Source organism: Coturnix japonica, chromosome 1 (assembly GCF_001577835.2).
Source record: "Coturnix japonica isolate 7356 chromosome 1, Coturnix japonica 2.1, whole genome shotgun sequence".
NCBI lineage: Eukaryota > Metazoa > Chordata > Aves > Galliformes > Phasianidae > Coturnix > Coturnix japonica.
Genome location: NC_029516.1, coordinates 67,207,301 through 67,225,338, shown reverse-complemented (window position 1 = coordinate 67,225,338; position 18,038 = coordinate 67,207,301). Strand labels below are relative to the sequence as shown.

General features: G+C 45.5%; 1 protein-coding gene across 6 annotated transcripts in view; it reads left to right on the top strand.

Annotated features, from left to right (window-relative positions):
• Positions 1 to 6,379: 6,379 nt before the first annotated feature.
• Positions 6,380 to 18,038, top strand: part of CCND2 (cyclin D2) — a 37,901-nt gene continuing 26,242 nt past the window's right edge. For 4 of the 6 annotated variants that reach the window (XM_015871355.2, XM_015871349.2, XM_015871361.2 and 1 more), the window contains exons 1-4: positions 6,381 to 6,599; positions 7,579 to 7,799; positions 9,238 to 9,453; positions 11,936 to 12,095. In XM_015871355.2, the coding sequence (XP_015726841.1) occupies positions 7,605 to 7,799; positions 9,238 to 9,453; positions 11,936 to 12,095 (571 nt within the window). In that variant the 5' untranslated portion in view covers positions 6,381 to 6,599; positions 7,579 to 7,604. Of the gene's footprint in view, positions 6,600 to 7,578; positions 7,800 to 9,237; positions 9,454 to 11,935; positions 12,096 to 18,038 lie in introns of all 6 variants that reach the window. The other 2 variants (XM_015871336.2, XM_015871329.2) reach the window with 2 other exon arrangements.

The following is an 18,038-nucleotide window of genomic DNA, read 5'->3' as shown; positions in this document are numbered from 1 at the left end:
GCGAGGGAGCAGAAAGTAGGGGTGATCCAGAGATTCTGAGGAAGGGGAACAAAATGAAACATACGCTAGTGATTTTCTTAGTTAATAAGACAATTTAGTTACGTTTACTAGAAAAATCCACATCTTCTGCACCATTTTCTGAACTACGCATGTAGGGTTACATCAGTGGACAGCAAGGACCTATTAGTTTCTTGTCTTTTTTGAATACTCAGGAAACTTCAAGGCAACAGACGGAAGTCGCAGCCAGGCAAGTGCTGGCAGGACACAGGTAAAAGCTTATTCCTCTCTGAAATTGGTGCTCACCAGGCCAGACTGTCAAGATTGGCTGTTGGATCTTCATCTTCTCAAAACTCGGCTGGATGAAACCCTGAGCAACCTGATGTAGCTTGGAAGACAGCCCTAGATGACTTCCAAAGGCCCCTTCCAGCCTAAGACATAAATGAGTCTACACATGTTTGATGTTTTTCTCAGAACTGTGCTATTTATGTTCAATTAGAGAGCTGAGGTACATCAGGTCATACATAGTTGTATAGGTTTCTGAAGACCAATTTCAGAACCAGGGAAAACAACAGTTGAGAGCAGGGAGGGAAATGGAAAGAAAGAAAAAGAAACGCTTCCTAGCCAGGAGCAAACCAACATGCTGTAAAAATACTGTTGAAGTGAGCTGTGGAGAGGAGAATCCTTTTGGCTATAGGAAGAGGCTGCTTGTTGGAAATCACTCACCACTACCTAGCTATTGCCCAAGCATTTTGCCACTGTCTGGAGCTGGACATTCTTTGGGAATCATTCAAGAATAGAAGCAGTGAATTTCACAGAGGCCTGAGAACTGCTTGCCACTTCAATAAGAGAACAATTTTCATTCAGCTGCCTTCTTGTCTCAGTCCCTGCCTAAGAAACCTTCTCTCCCACATCAACAGGAGTTTTGTCCTGGCTGTAACTGACACAGCAGATGTGAATTTCACCATGTCTATCAAAGCAACCTCATCAGACAAAAGCTACCCTCAGAGTGGTAGGGGCTTAAACCCAAAAGGATTGCAGGTAGAGCTTGAAAGATGTTCACTGCCTCATTGCACAAAGACAAGGAGCTGGTCCCTGAGGTCTTTGGTCATTGCTATGCATGTAAATGCCTAGCAAAGCCACAACCTTGGCAACAGCCCCTCAGCAGTCAGGTTACCAAGGGGTGGCAAGGAGCTCATGGGTGAAGAGGGTTTCACACCATCTACAGATTCTTGCATTTTCAGAAGCCATGAAGCTCCTTGCAAGAGACTGAAGGCTCTTCCTGTAACTGGGGTAAGGGATGCAGACTTTTAAAAGGCTTTATATCATTGCTAATATTGAAATACACACACCTTTTCATTTGAAGCACACTGATGCCAAGATACTGCATTACAGGAATAAAATACTGAATTCCGAAAAGAGAAGGTAAGGAAAAAAAAGCAAGTAACAGAATTGCATTCAGATGGTCACTAGCACCATATGCAACATCATATTTTAGCCTAATATATTCTTAAACTAATTAATTTTCCCAGATGTGGATGTAGTTGATGCAGATCAGAGTAGTAGAATATCTAAACTATTTATCTGTGAGGATAACTTATAATGCATCAGTTTTACAATAGAAAATTTAAAAAGTTGTTTTCTTCAACAAAGGACATTTATCACTTATTTAAGCTTACATTGTCTTCATAACATTCAGTGTCTGACCATATTAAGAAGACTAAAGTCAACAGATCTAGTGAGTATTTCATAGTTCCTGGAATGCAATGGGGACATCCAAAATACTGGTGAAACTAGTATTTCCTTACAGAGCATTTCAGGGTGTTTTTACGGAGGAAATAAGCCAAGTTTTGAGGGAAAACCTGGCTTCCCTTCCACTTAAAAAAAGAAAAAAAAGATAAATAAATAAAAAATCAACCTCCTTTCAGAACTCGGAAAATCTCTATATTTATGAACAAAAATGAGAAGCCCTACTTAACCCACTGTCTGCTAACACAATTATTCATGTTGCTTCCAAAACAAAATTTCATACTCATGTAGCACCCCATAAAATATCTTGCTCTTCACCAGAAAATATATATCTTGTTCATTTCAGCAAACTATTCAGTGTGCATCAGCATAGTTTTATTATTAGAGATGAAAAAATCATTACACTTGCCTTTAAAATACGGCTGCTTGTGGTAATAAATTTTCAGGATTATCTAGCAGCTCACAGGAACTTTAAGACAACTAAGGGCTTGAAGTACCCTTCCCAGTGCCACACGAAAGACAAAATTTGCTCTAAAGATCTTTCTCTCTTCTTTGTTTGTAAAGACCTGGGTGCACTACATACCTACATTAAGTATACAGTATTTGCTTCAGTGTAGACAGGAAAAAGAAAAATAGAAGGGAATTGAAACAATATATTTGTTTTGATTGGAAAAAAAAACATGTAATAGATAAAGAATGAGATACTGCAGAGAAAAGTCATATAATTACTTTTGAAGGAAATTCTGTGACAGCAAAATGCTCCAAAATTGGGGATCTGCTGAAGGTTTGGGGACAGAGAGTCTTTTATTAAGCTCTCCTTAGAGTGTGGAAAGAAAATAAGATTATGCATTTAATGCTGAAGCCATCTTTGAACTATGAGCTGATCAAAACAACCCAGAAGCATGGGAATCACACAATGGGATGCAAGAGGTTAATAACAGCAAAGTAAATTTTAAGCAGGAAAATGCAAACATTCAAAGGCAGAGCATGAAAAAAAGAAAGAATGTAATGTTGCATTGAGTACCTTCCATACTGTTGTTAATAATAAAAGAGATATCAATTGTCCATACCTGTAATTCATCAGAACTATTCTTGCTCTTTGAATTCTCTCTTCCAAATCAAACCTTTTCCCCACAGTACATGTCAAGTGCTCTGTATTTCAATCGATTTCCTGGCATGTAGGAAGAACATGTTACATGTTCCTGCTCCCTGTAAAAGAATGGCAGCCTTATAACTGAGTTCATCATAAAGCAGATCAAGTCTACAGCATTCACTGGAAAATGTGTGGCGATCCTGCAAGGTAAGGCTGTGGCACCAGGAGAGTGAAGGGGTACAAAAATTTCCCAGTATCCCACATAGTGAGAAAAATCATAATTCTAGATCACTAGTTGAAGCAGAAATTTCCTTTCTGCCATAAAAAAACCTGAAAGATTCTGCCAGAGTTATGTGTGTACCTGTGTTATCAGAGATTCTACACAGATCCAATAATTAAATGGCCAGAATACATCACGGGGATTACATATCTGACCCTTTCTCTAACAGTGGCCATAGAACATCATGTAGTAAAGCCTGCTTCCACTCTGGTAGTTATTTATTGTAGAATGCACTTTCTGGGTTTCAACCCCACCTAACTCTAAAGACACAGCCCTAAATTAAAAACAGAAGAATGAATTAAACTTGCCGAGCTCACTCTCTAGTTAGCCTAAATGTGCCACCATATCCTCTACTTTCCTAAATTCTTCTACTTTTCTCTCAGTTTGCTTAGATCACATTCATGTCAGACCTGGGAACGTCCTTGTGCTAACAGTGATGAATTTACAGTATTTAAGACTGAAACATGATTTCCAGTTATGTGATCATTCTTGGAGGTTTGTTTTCTTGTTGTTGTTGTTGTTGTTGTGAGTCCTTTCCAATCTCAGCTATTAAAGACGTTCATACATGGAGTTGAGCACTGCTTGTACTCTTCGCTGCACAAATACATGCTATAATTACCACTCCAAAAAAATTAAAGCTAAGGAATATGAAAGGATAACAAAGAAACTGCATAAAAGAGAAAGGAGTGAAGAAATAAAAATATCTTAATCATCACTCAGAACCTATTAAAGCTGTAATTGGTGTGTCTGCATAAAATGACCCTCTAGAAACAAGTATTATTACAGGACATATTTCACCTGCTCAGCGATTATGTTGTTTGAAGGGGCAGTTAATGATAAAGCTCCAACTAGACAGATCTGTAGTGCTGAAAACTGCACTTGGAAAGAACTTGAAATCACACAGTCAATGTGCAGCAGTTCCTGTGGGATACAAATCCCTTTCCAACCTTTAATCCGAAACCAAAGGAAAGAGTGACTGATCTCACTTTGTTCCCACTGAATGCACAACATCAATTTTACAACTAAACAGATAATAACTGGAATAATTTTCTTTCAAACCTAATGCATATTTTATTATGTATGGTGTTTGCTTTTGGGGCTTTCCTCAGCGCGGAAAGTGGAAATACATTCATCTGTTTCTGTTTTTGGTTGTGGGTTGTTGGTTTGTTTTTTTGCCTTCCAGTCGGTTTCACTTTCAGATTCTCATGTTTCACACTCCGGTCTTCAGGTTTCAAGCAATGCAAGGAAATACTTCTTTCCAATAAACAAACAAATACCTTGTGTCCACCCAGTGTGCGCACGCACCGCTCCTACTGATCTGTGGCTCAAGAACAAAACCTGGTACAATACCATCCTCCGAAGCATATTCAAGAAAGCTTTTTTGGGGGTTTTCCAATGAAAAGAAATAAGTGGGAGTAATGATGGATTAAGAGTATATCAACAGTCATAATAACAGTGAAAGAGGCACGGTGTTTTGCAGCGTTCTCCGAGTGACACCGATGAAACGCAGTTATATGTCACTGACTTCATGACAACCGATCGGGAATCGGGTGATCGGTACCGTAACACCGAGTAATGACCTGAAGCGACCGGCTGGGCTCTGTTCAGCCCATCCAGCAGACCTGACACGCTGCTGTACGGCACCGAGAACACGCCGGCGCGGTTCAGTTCAGCGACTAATGCCTTTAAATGGCCAGAGTAGCTCGGCAAAAGGAGAAAAGTTTGTATGTGTTTTTACTCTTTTTTTTTTTTTTTCTTTTGCTGTACCTCATGGCTTTCATTGGGTTTTGTTTTTTTTGTTTTTTTTTTTTTTTTTTTTTTTCTTTTTCCTGGAGGGCGAGCGCTATTTAACATATGGCACTCGCTAATCTCGCCATGTTAAAACATCTGTTGTCTCCAAACCCACCCGGCAGCAGCGCATGTGAACACGGGCACAAGGCGAAGCGGCAGCGTCTCTCCTCCCGCAGCCAGCGGCGCTGCTCCCACCGGGGCTCCTCGCCACCGGCCCGGCTTCCTGCACCGAGGTCCCATCGCAGCGGACCAGCGTTTTCCGTTTGCGAACGGTTACGCTGACCTTAAAAGCCGCGGCACCGGGGATGTTTCTTGGTTGCGTTTGTTTGTTTGTTTGTTTGTTTTTTAACCCGACGTGTTTGCAAATCAGCGACACCTCCACGTGTGGAGGCTGAAATGCTTCCATATATTTATTCCATAAATACTTAGCGCTTTCTATTTCTTTGAATTGGACCCTTCCCCAAACAAACCGGTGGGGAGGCGGGACCCTCTGGAGGATCCTCACGGCCTCCCTATAGTGAGGCGCGTGGTTCCCAAGGTTCCCCATGTCCCTTCCGTACCCCAGCCATCACTCTGCTTCGGAAAGTCGGTGCCGAACAATTAGGACACCCGTCATCTTACCCCTCCTGCATAAACCACAACCGCTGACTACAAAGTCAAACGGGAGCACTTATATTCATACATGAAGTTTGGAGAAGGAAAACTTAGGCTGACACAACACGCTCCCCCGTTTACGGGAGTAGCCAGGAAGGGGAAATGAATGGTGGAAGTTAAACAGCCTATCGCTGCGGAGCAAAGCGCGCCGGAGCAGATGCCGGCTGGCCACTCCCGACGTACGGCAGGAGCCCTCGCCGTCGTACAACGCAACCTCGGGCAGGCGAATCCCTGCCCTAGCGAGCCGTGAGCGCTCGTCTCGGAGGATAAAGGGGCCGCACACACGGTGTCAGCAGCCGCCGCGTTCCTCCCTTGCCCGAAAGCTCCTCTCTCTTCACGGACGGGACGAGGAGATGGGGACGTGCAAATTATTTCGTGGGGAAAACGCCGGCTCAGGTGCCTACCGTCAATTGAAGGGTCGCGGGGAGTGAACCCCGCTTGTTTCGTGGGAGCGAAAGAGAAAGCGGAGCTACCCCTGCCCGTGTCGCAGAGGAGCCTCGGTGGCTGCACCCCGAAGAAATGCAGCCCGGGGTGCCATCCCTCCCACTCTTCCTCCTGTTGCACTGCGGAGGAGCGGGGGCCCGAATGTCCCCCTATACCCGCTTGCAGCTCCAGGGCTGCCGGCACGGCCAGGTAAAGAGCCGACCCTCGCCCCCAGCCCACAAGCGCTGCTTTCCATATCGGGCAGCACGCGTCCTTAAGATCCAGTCTGCCCGGTAACAATGAGCGCGCAGCGGCGAGAGTCCCAGAGCCATTGGCTATGCAAATAGAGGGAGGGGAAGCGGCGCTCTAAAACTCCGCACTCGCACTTTTAAGGAGGTATTTCCCCACCGGGAGCCAACGTCGGGGATCGGGGGCGGCTGCCGGCAGCGTGCTGTCCGCACGCACCTCGGAGCCGCCTCCGCGCCCCAGGAGCTCGGCTCCGGCAGCCGGCGGCTCTTTCTCCCTCGGGAGCCTGAGCCTGGCAGCGGGCTGCAGCGCAGGCTTCACAAAGTTGATACATTTTCCAGGCGGCTGCTTTACGCCGGCCGAGAGGTAGGCGAGGCAGCGATGTGCGGGGCTGGGGCAGGTGGTTTGTGCAGGAAGCGGACGTGAAGCGTGAGCGCTCGACCGCAGCGGCGAGTATGGCTGGCGTGAGGAGGGGCGAAACCGCACGGTGCGGGACCGTCCCTGCCCCCACCCGGACCCCCCCCCCCCCCCCTTCTTTACCCGCGACGTTTCCTAAAAGTTGTATGGCCGTGACTACGCGGTGCTAAACCAGCTCGCCCACTAGAAATGGAGCGGACAAAGTAACGTGCGATTATCGCTGAGTTTCACGCTGCAAACGCCGCCGAACGCTCACCCTTCAAGGAGCTCTTCCGCGTTTGCTGTTGGGCTGCGGTTTAACAGGTTCTGCCCCCACGGCTGCGTAGTCAGGGTGTATAGGGGGGAGGAGTGGGTCAGGCGCCTGGGGGGCCGGGACGCGCATCTGGCGCTGACCCAAAGCAGGGCATTTCGCCCACAGACCATAGAGTGTCTGTGGGTGCCAGGGGAGCCCGTGGCTTTCTCAGAACAGGAGGGTACGGATTCGGGCAGGCTCCTGCAGAAGGGAAGTGTGGAATAGGGTTCTATTCGGCTGCTGTAGAGAACAAGAGAAACACGTTTGTGAATGTGTCTCCCTATTCGAGGGCCTCCTGGTTCCTTGTTAGCTTATAGAGTGGAAAAGAAAAAGAACACACACACACGAAAAAACAAAACAAAAAAGCCCCAAACCAACAGCAACCCGCGTTTGATGTTACGCCTGACCAGCTGCAGTGCTCCATAATAACGAGAGCTGCCTGCCCTAGTGGTTTGCGTCACTTCGCTTCAACTTTAGGCTAGAAATCAAGAGAGGACAGACGAACTTGAAGAGAGGCAGGAACGGGCTAGAAACGCTGCCGCCCTCCTCCTTTATCCTCCTTCTTTCCCCACCCCCTTCCCTCTTCCCTTCCCCCTTCCCCCCCCCCTCCTTCCTCCGTAAAAACTTTTCCATCAGAGTAAGAGGGAAATCGCTTTGGGAACATGGAGTTGCTGTGCTGCGAGGTGGATCCCATGAGGAGAGCTTTGCCGGACCCGAACTTGCTCTACGATGACCGTGTTTTGCACAACTTACTGACGATAGAGGAGCGGTATCTGCCCCAGTGCTCCTACTTCAAGTGCGTGCAGAAGGACATCCAGCCCTTCATGAGGAGGATGGTGGCCACTTGGATGCTGGAGGTTGGTGCAGGCAGCCCCGCGAGCAGCACCTACGTCTGTCCCGTCCTCTCTCTCACCCCCACACCCATTTATCCCTCCGGTAGCGGTGGGTTTCACTTTTTGTGTGCGTTTCTGTTTTCCTCCACCTCCAGAGCCTGCCCAGCACCCGTCGCGTTAAGGTGGGGGCAGGGGCTTCGAGCATCCCGCAGTCCTCGGGGGGAAATGGCCCCGCCGGGGGCTGCCCCCACTTAAAGCGGGGTGCCGAGAGGGGAAGAAAGGGGGGAGGTCAGAGAGGGGGGGGAAGGAGGTTGGAAAGGTCATTTGCAAGTAAAAAGCAGAGCCATCTCTGGCTGCGCGCGACTGGGATTGAGGACCTTTGGGAAAAGGGAGCCGGGGTAGGGCAAGGGACGGGGGGTGCCGAGTGCCCCCCACGTTTTGCTCGGCGAGTATTTGATGACCACGTATGCACTGGTTAGGACGTGCCTTTTTTTTTTTCGCCATATTGAGCTGCATGCAGCAGCTCGGAGGCGCTCAGCCCGTCGTCCCGTTCCTTCCAAAGAAGGGGCACCCCGAAGCGCCCTGCCGCCACGCCCCGAGACCGCAACGTGGCCGGGGGCTGCTGGGAAGAGCGAGGAGGTGGCGAAGCGTCTCCGCACCTCGATACTTAACGCGGGGCGGTCGTGGGCCGGAGCCCCGTAGGTTTAACTGCTTTGCCCGGATCCCACCGTCCCGATTTGCCCCTTTAGATCTCTTTTGGCTGGGGGGATTTGGACCGGGTCGGGTAGATCGGACCCCCCGCTCGGTTTTCATGTGCGATTTGTGCGTTTTTTCGCCGGCTCTGATTTTTAGTAAATTTTTGAAAATTATTTTTTTCATTCTCCTCCTCTGCTTTTTTTTTTTTTTTTTTTTTTTTCTGCTCAGCCTTTCCCCACCCCAGTTCGCTCTTGTTGCGTCTCTCCCGGCCTTCCTTTCCCCCCCCCCCCTCCCGAGGCGGCTCAAGGGCTCGGGTCTGGAGGATGCCCCCCGGGGGGAATTTTTGCAATTGTCGGAAACGATGGGGGAGAGCCCCGGGATGCCACCAACACCAAAACCGGGACTCTTGGAGAGCTTCAAATATTTCTAGCGATTTTTTGAAAATATGACGAAATTATGTAAAAAAAAAAAAAAAAAAAAATCCAACTCGGAGGCTGCTGGCTTGCAGTTGGATGAGGCTTTTCGGCTCTCCCACACAGTGTCTTGAATTCATTTCTCATTCAATGGACTAAAGGAATGTGAAAGCCGATTGACAAGCCTTCCCAGCCTCTCCAGAGATATTCCCCCTCCCCCCAAATTTAGCTCCCCGAGAAAGAAAATCAGGAGGGGCCGTAGTGCCGAGGCACTAGTACGTTCGGTGGGATTAGTCACTTATTTATTATTGCCTTGTCTCTTTCTCCCCCCTACCCGTGCTACTCGCCTGCAGGTCTGTGAAGAACAGAAGTGTGAAGAAGAAGTTTTCCCTCTGGCTATGAATTACTTGGACAGATTCTTAGCTGTGGTGCCCACTCGAAAGTGCCATCTGCAACTGTTGGGGGCAGTGTGCATGTTCCTGGCCTCCAAGCTAAAAGAGACAATCCCCCTCACAGCAGAGAAGCTTTGCATATACACGGACAATTCCATCAAACCCCAAGAGCTGCTGGTAAGCAGCCCCCTTACTCCTCCAGCACATCCACTCTGTGTATCACTCACAGCCTTCTTTGCTTTTCTCCTTCTTAACCCAACCCCCCCCTTCCATCCCAGTATGGATGTGCCACCCTGTTGCCCCCCCCCTCATTCAAAATCACATTTCTTACTTTTTTTTTTTGTTTCCCTTTCCACATGCTCTTGTGCGAATTGTCAAACGTGCTGGAGGCACCCACATGACTTAAAAGGGATCGACCCAAAACTGCGGGGTGTGTTGTGCCCGAGGGGCGGCACTGTAGGGGGGTGGTAGGGGGGTGGGGGTCACAGCCACCGCTGCTGGCTCGTTGCGCAAAGCATGCGGTATCCAGCTCCCGTTGTGTGCCGCTGTCACACCTTCCACCCCGGTACCGGGTTATCCCAGCGGGGCCTTTACCCCGTGGCCGTGGGCTCACACGTGCGCGATTCAGAGCGGCCCTTCCGCGCCACCTCGCGGCAGACACGCGGAGCCGGGCATGACTTCATCCCTTGAAGCGCTGCCAGGCAGCCCGGCACCTCGACCGCTGCCTGCCGGCCTTGCGAGGAGCGGGGAGACGCGGCCATCTGCCTTCCGGGGCCTTGCTCAAGTACCACCTGGTGCTGCGGTTTGAGGCGCTGCGGGAGGCTGAGAGGTTCGCTCTCGTTCTGCAGCAAGAGGGGACTTTGGCTGCGGGATGTCGTGGAGGTGCCTGGTGCTGTGTGGCTGGTAAGGGCTGGCTTCAGGCGCTTGTTTCAGCTGCGGAAGTTGTGACTTTGTTCTTGCGGGTCTGGTTTCCAGTTGTTATCTCCGAGGTGAAAATTGAGTGCAGTTAAATGCTCTTAAGTTAATAGGCCTGTGTGACACTGTGGTGTTGGAGACTTCAAGGTGAACACAGGGATCAGGAAGGGTAGAAACAGAACCATAGTCATTTGCTGGAAAAATCACTATTTACAGAGCACTAGACGAGCATTAAGCTTGCTTGTGAGATGTATTGCGCAGGTTTTCTGTCACAGATCCTGTTGGTTATGTGTAGCAAGCTGAATCTCACCAGAATTTAATCACTTTGTGAAACTAGTGAGAATTCCCCCAGGGAGGGGCCAGGAACTCAGTCTGTAGAATGAAGGACTGTGTGCTGCAAGCCCTGACAGCTGCCACAGGTGTCCCAGGACATGTCATGTTGCATGTGAGAAGGAAATGATAACATACCTCTCTTTATGTCACGTTGATTGAAGCCTGTTTTAACCGCTTCCGTACGTACAGTCTTCTTTTCCCTATCAGAATCCATCCCGTTATTTGTCTTACTGGTCCTTAGTTAATCTAAATTGCCATCTTGTTAAAATGTTTCACGAATGTCCCTGAGAAAGAAACAAAAAACAAAAACATTTCTAGGCTCTGTTACCTACATGAATGTGAGATTTCCCAGCCGTAATCCAGTAGGAATGTCTATAGGAAAGTAGCTTGCTGTTACAGCAGGCATCTATTCAGAGAAATGGCTGCAGAAATTGCATTGTAAAGTCCATGTTTATGGTTTCTCAGCAACGCTCATTGACGTCTCCTCGACTGCAAAATTAAGGACTTTTTTTGTTGTTGTTGCTGTTTTTTTTTTTTGGCTTGGGAACTCTACAAACTTAGCTGGGGCACCCTGCCATGCTGGGTTCCATCAGGCTAATGCATTATTAAGGCTCAGGAATCAGGGCATGTGTGGGATAGGGCAAGGCTGAGGCCTGAGTTTTGTTCACTCTGTGGGGCACTGATAGAAGCCCTGTGAAGAGGATTGGATCTGTTGATGAGGTACCATTTCTGTATGTTGTCACATTGTAGGGAATGGCCAGTAGTTACGTATCCACTGAAGTTTTCCTTTGATTTCGCTAGGAGTTTGGGGTATGTGAATAACACGGGTTTAGATCCTACATCATTTATTGGTGTATAATTTACATAGGCTGTTTCTTGACTGTGTTAATGAGCATTTTCTTTCTGCAAAGCTTTAGTTTAAGCACACCAGGTTTGTCTGCAGGAACTTTTGACTACAGTTTTGGAGAGAATGCCATCAAGTGAACTTCCCCCATTTTGAAAGAGAATGTAGATGTCAATTATTCTGGTGTCAGGACCCCAGGACCTTAAACGATACAAAATAATAACTATAACCATCTAAAAGAAGTTATTAGGAAGGGACCACAATGACCTCGGCAGCGTGTAATTGCAGGCTAAACTTTCTGGGTGGGCATTGAGCACAATACAAAAAGTAAAATCTTGGTTGGAGCTGCCAGGTCTCATTATTTTCAGTGCAGTTTTAACTCTTCCAGTGTTGATGGGTTGGGGGTTACGGGTGGGTTGGAGAATGCAGTAAACAGCTACAAAGGAGTAGGAGCGTACTCAAAAAAAGTTTGAGCAAAACCAATTTAGTAGTGATATAATTACAGTCAGAGAAAGTGTTTTCTGCTGGTTGCTTACAGCTTGTCTTCTCCACCTTAAACCCCTGCAGGAATGGGAGCTCGTGGTACTGGGGAAGTTGAAGTGGAACCTTGCAGCAGTCACCCCGCATGATTTCATTGAGCACATTCTACGGAAGCTGCCTCTACCTAAAGACAAGTTGGTTTTGATCCGGAAACATGCACAAACATTCATTGCCCTTTGTGCCACAGGTAGGCTTAAGGTACTCTGGGTATGCCTGCATGTGATGATATGGTGGAAAGATGAGTTGCTGGTGGCACAAAGGCTTTTCGTCTCTGGATCCTTGTCATGGCGTGGGAAGAGCTGTTCTCACTTCTTGGGACTATTTGCAAAAGATTTTCATGCTGTGTATTGATGACGCTCTTGTAACAGGAACCTGTAAAGTGCCGGCAGTTCTGTAGCTGCTGACTAACACGTGGTGCCAGTAAGACTGAATTAGTTTGATTTTCTGTTTTGCCTGAGTCACTACAGAGGGCCACAGGGTAGCCGAAAGAGTGGAAGCTATCATGACATAATAGTCATTTTAGGCTAATGATGAGTTTCATAACCTTTTTTTTTTTCAACTGGACTTTCTCCAGTTTATGTGATCCTGTTATATTACTGAAGTACAGGGAATGAAAATTTTAAAAGTAATTAAAAAAAACCAAACAAACAAAAAAACCAAAAAAAACCCCAAAAACCAACAACTGAGAACATAAGGATTCTTTCTCTAACTGGCTTTCAAACAAGCAGTGAAATAATTCCTTTCGTAAGGAAACGTTAAGTTTTCCTTTTTTTCTTGTGTTTGGTTGTATATAGTTTCTGAAGCTTTACGTAAGAGCAAAAGTCTCTATTCCATGGAAACAATGACTAGATGTTTATCTGTAAAATCCTGTTGGCTTTTCTTTTTCCTGGTGTACAGAAGCTAAGTTCTAATTTTCATTGGAAGGATTATCCATATTAGACTTTCACAGGAGCTAAATCTGGAGCAGATGAGCAGCGTGCCGTGTTTTACAAGGGTATTTCGAAGTAGTACATGACTTAATTTTTAGACTCTCTACAGTTTGATATGCTCAGTCTTTTGTGATAGGAACTGCACAGTTGTGAGAGAGTCATTTCCCACTGTGTGTTGGGAAATGAGGGAAAAGGATCATCAGATGCAGCTTTTGGGTAATATCAGTGCATAACTGCCTACCGCTACACCTACTTCTTGCTGTTTGAGATGTAGGCCAGTTTTTGCTACCTCAGCTGATATGTTTTAAAGCATGCTAATTTGGACTGTTTTAGGGTAATTAATGTTTCAGGTACCGCAGTGTTGTAGCTTTCCCTTCTTTTCCCACTGTTGTGTGATCCTTTTCAGGCAGAAGGACATGGAGCTCATTAGATATACTGCTCCAAATCTGCAGGATCAATCTTGGTAACCCATTGGATATGTCTGGCCTAATTAGCATTTTACTTCAAAATTAGTCAGTTACATCAGCTTTATACTGGCTTTGCTTTCCCTCCCTACCTACTTAATGCTACCCCACTCTTCTGAATGTTGTTCTTACCCTCCTATTTGGGAAAAAAAAAAACCAAAACTCTTCTTACTAATCTTATTTCCAGATCCAGTTGTTATTTCCCTTTTTTCTCTTATTTGTTGTGGAGCACTCTTTGTCAGCCACTCTATTTCTTTCCCTTTCTCCCTGAGAGCTTCTGCTCTCAGCCAGCTTGGATTAAGCCTGTTGTTTCATCTCTCCGTTTGCATTCTTTCAGCTAGATGACCACCTTTGGCATGTGTTGTGTTGTAACAGACTCCTCCTTTGCTCCTTCCGTGTGTGTCTTGAGCCCAGTTTTGGTTCTTAAGCACCGACTTAAACCTGGCCTTGATGGTTGGCTAATGACTTCAGTCTTGAGCACTGTAGCGTTCTTCCTTTTACCTCCTGATTCATCTCAGTGTGGCTTCTGCTCTCCAGTAGTTTTTCATTCTCTGTGTGCCTTTCTTCCCATTCATTGTAGTGAGTAGTGATTCAGATGAGCATGACTTAAACTGGAGCGTGTCCCTCCTTACTGTTGGTTTCATCTGAACATGTTACTCCTAGACAAGACAGAAGCGTGTTCTCTGAACAAGAGGTTTTCTCTTTCCCCTACCCTACACTTGAAATGCTTTCTGAAGCCTCATTCTACTCTGGAAGGGTCTGGCAGTGAAGCACACCCCTGGACCAGCTTTGCCTGTGTTTGCAAAGCAGCATCTGTGCCAACAGAATACTGCTGAGTGAGGAAGAGCACAGTCTTTTGGCTAGGAACTGACTGTACATAGGGCAGCTTTCTTTAAGCTGCTTCACTCATTCACTGCATAGTAACGGTGTTCAGGTGTGTCAGCATGTGCTGACACATGCTTGTCTCTCACAGTGTCATTCATTTTCTTTCCCTGCTGGTGGCCATCACTCTAAGCTAAAATCTTCTTCAGGAGTCTTGAGAATCTTAAAGGCACCTGAGATCTGCAACTAGACTTCCTGCCTTTACAGTATAGCTTAGTAAAACCAGATGCTTACCTCTGTTTCAGATTAAGAGGGTCCTGCTTATTTGCAAGCCTGAGAGAAATCATTCTTTTGACCTCCAGAGACACATCTCTTTGATGCTCTTATCCTGCCTGTTGGTAACATTTTATCCATCATTGCTCCTGCCATGGGCCCACCTCTTTCTCTTTGCATAGTGCTTCCCAATTTGGTAACCTCTGGGATTACCCATGTGCTGTGCTTCAAGTTGCAGAGTTGTTCCTGGAGGAGCAGGAGCAGGAACAACAGGAACCCAACTGCAGAGCTATATGCATGGCATGCCATTCTGCAGACAGGAGGACCATTCGTTCCTTGTTTCCCCTGCTTCAGCTTGCCTTCTATTCTTTCTTTTTTCAGGTCGTGCAACATCAGAGAGTCAGCTTCCTTGTGCTAAGCTGTCACAATGGAGGCTGTACATGGCTCTGCTTTCACAGAGGATAGTTTTCTGTGTCTATGGACCTACAAAGGAATGGATTTTGAGGGAGGAGAGGCAAAACAGGCTTCCAGTAAGAGGAGCTGTACATTTCTGGGCACAGGCAGTAATGGAGATGCTAGTAACAGTGAGCAGATTTTCAGCATTTTATGTGAATGGTGTATAAAACTTGAAAGCAGAAAGTGTTGCAGGTTTTCAGAGACAGAAGGCAACTGTGTAGATCCCTAGACTCATCTCTTTGTATGGACTTCTGTATTTCAGTTTTAAGTCATTTTTGTAGTGCATGCGCTAGATATCTACCCACTGTTTCTGAGGCTCTAATCATCTACACTTGGAAACTAAGAAAGGTGAAATGTGTTGTTTGTTTTCCCCCCTCCCCTTATGTTTTTCTTTTTTTTAATTCTGAACCAAATCATGGGTCCTTACGCAGACAGAAGTTCTATGGAAGTCAATGCAATGGAGGTGTTATCTGAGCAGAGACCGTGCAATTAATCCCCTAATCCTGGTGACGTGGAGGATAACTACATGGAATGCTGTGTAACACTAAGAGGTCCTCGGGACCCCTGCTGGGCAATGTGCTGTGCATCCTTTCCCTTGTAGCCAATGTAAGAGATGTTGGGTTCTGTCCCTGCAGAAAGTGAAATGTACTATATGTTTCAGTCAGGATTTGCTCCTCACAAAGAGAAAAAAGTCCATGGAGACTTGTGGATCAGACTCATAGGAGGAAAATAAGTGTTGTGAAGTAACAGTAGTTGCATAAATAGTTCTTACTTGATGTGTGTCAGAAGAAAGAATAATCCACATGATTTTATTTCTTGGCAAAAGAAGGCTTGCTTGCTCCTGGGAGGGGCAGTTCATATTACTCCTGGGAGGGGCAGTTCATATTAGTCTATCAAGCTCTCTAGCAGAGTGAAGACCCCAAAGCCATTACTGGTCCATCATCAGGTAGACAGGGCCTGGGGAGTACTTGTGTGGGCAGAACCTCCTTATGTTGTAGGACCATCCGACTGGGGAAGGTGAGGCAGAAGAAAGTGAGGGAAAAGAGCTTTTACTACATGTGCTGGTGGAATTCCTGTGCTGTCAGATAAGTTATGTTCTACCTGCTGCAGTTCTGACCTTCCCATGGTTTAAGTGCTAAATGTAATCCTGATCTTGATTAAGTTGTCATATTGAATTTGTAGAACAAATTACATTAATGATCTTAAAAAAACAGTTGTTCAGAAATAGTTTATCACCAGGTAATGAGCATGTTGTGTTGAGTGCTCATACACTTGCTTATGTAAAGTGCTCAATGTATTTTCCAGTCTTCGTCTCACTTGGGTTGTGTGATTTAGGATGCTTTAAATACGTTCATACAAAGGCCAATCTTTTTAGCATTACTGTAGTCCAGGAATAGAATTAAATGTCTGCCCTCCCACCTACTCAAAGGAAAGGAGCACTTACATCTGCATTCTCTTTTACTTAATAGTCTTTTCTTTGGTCATACTGGTATAACTTTGGTATACCCTGGTATAACATTTTTTGAAGTGCTAAATAGTCAGCTCATTATGCTTTTGAAAACAGAAATAGTTAACGCTGGGGGAAAAAAAAATCTGTGCCTTGTAAAAATACAAAAGCAAGAGGAAAAAGATTGCCAGTGCAGTTAAAACCAACTGTATTCAAATAAATACTGCCCTTTTTTTTTTTTTTTGGAAGCAGTTTTGGATGGAAGCTGGTTTGAAGTGCATGCATTAAGATCAAACCAGGCAAGAATCAATAGTATTACCTGTGTTGTTTTCTTAGGGCTTTTTTTTGTTTGTTTGTTTGTTTTAAACTTATCTCCTTGAATGAAAATCCGTGCTTGTCCTCATGGTAATATTACTGGCTGGATGAAGTTCAAGGTTAGGTGAAATTGGGATGTATGCATATAAATAGCAGTTTACAGACAGATTTTGTTGGCTGTCATCATTCTGTTCTCCCAATAGACTTAACATACCATTCTTTAATATTTTTTTTTCTCCCACCCCTAAGAAATGTTGCCATTCTCGAGACAACATTTTCCTGTGCTGTTTGTTTGCAGAGCTGCAGATGCCTCTGTCAAATCCTAGGGATGAATGCTGGCTGTTAAAATAATGGCCTGCAGCCAGAGCAGTAACAAAGGTCATTGTAAGAAGGTGGAGTTTGCACCTGACCTTGGCGCACTGAGGATGTCCAGCCTGGTGCTGATGTACTTTTCCTTCTAGCAGTTTTCTTTCATGGTCTACTCTTGAGTTACTCCTGGTTGAGTTCTTTAATCAGACAATCAGCTTTTGATTTTCCTGGTTCAGTTACATAGTGAAGTTCATTGGATCTGCTTGCAGGAGTTAGCCAGCAAAATAGCTCAAATGTTGTTTGCAGAGTACCTGACTATTGGTCACATTTGCTACACGTGCAGAAAAATGACCTTGGCATGTGCATACATTGGTGCAGTGCATACTGTTTGAAATAAGAATGGAGATGAGGATGGTTCACTGTACTTGTTATCTGGGGATAGAAGTTAAAACAAATCCTGCTTTCTAACAAGCCATGAAGTGTTTGAATGTTCATACTGTCCTAGACTAGACATTGTTGTGCTACCTCTTTTACTTTCACCGAGACTCCTATATGTTGACGAAGAGTTGTTAAGAGTCAGTGCTATGTCTTCAGAGCAGGCACTAGGTTTGCTTTAACCAGGGTTACGTGTGGGTCTGAAAGAGAGATCTAGCTCATAGCCCAAGTTCAGGTGTTTGTAAGAAGTACTTTTTATAAGATTTTCTCTCTGATTCAGATTTTATCAGTGTCACCAAGAATTTTAAGTACATGTTTAAAAGCCAAAAGTTTTAAATTCTCTCCTCCCTTTTATTTATTTATTTATTGATTGATTTTATTTTAATAAATAATTTAATAAATGTCAGGTTACACTTCTGACTTAAATCTGGGGGTGGGTTTACTTGTGTGTAAGGATGGCAAGATTTGAGTTGTTATCATGGGGGAACTGGGTTAGGGGGATTATAATCTAAAATAACACGTAAAAAGCTTGTTGGCAATTTCTTGTTACAATGTAAGAGGCTTGAGGAGGAGTTCTGCATCCCAACAGATATGGTGCTTAATACTTACGCTTTCATTGCACCTTGAAAAACATTTCACGTAGTTATTACTTTGTTTGAATATGGAAATATGTTAATTAA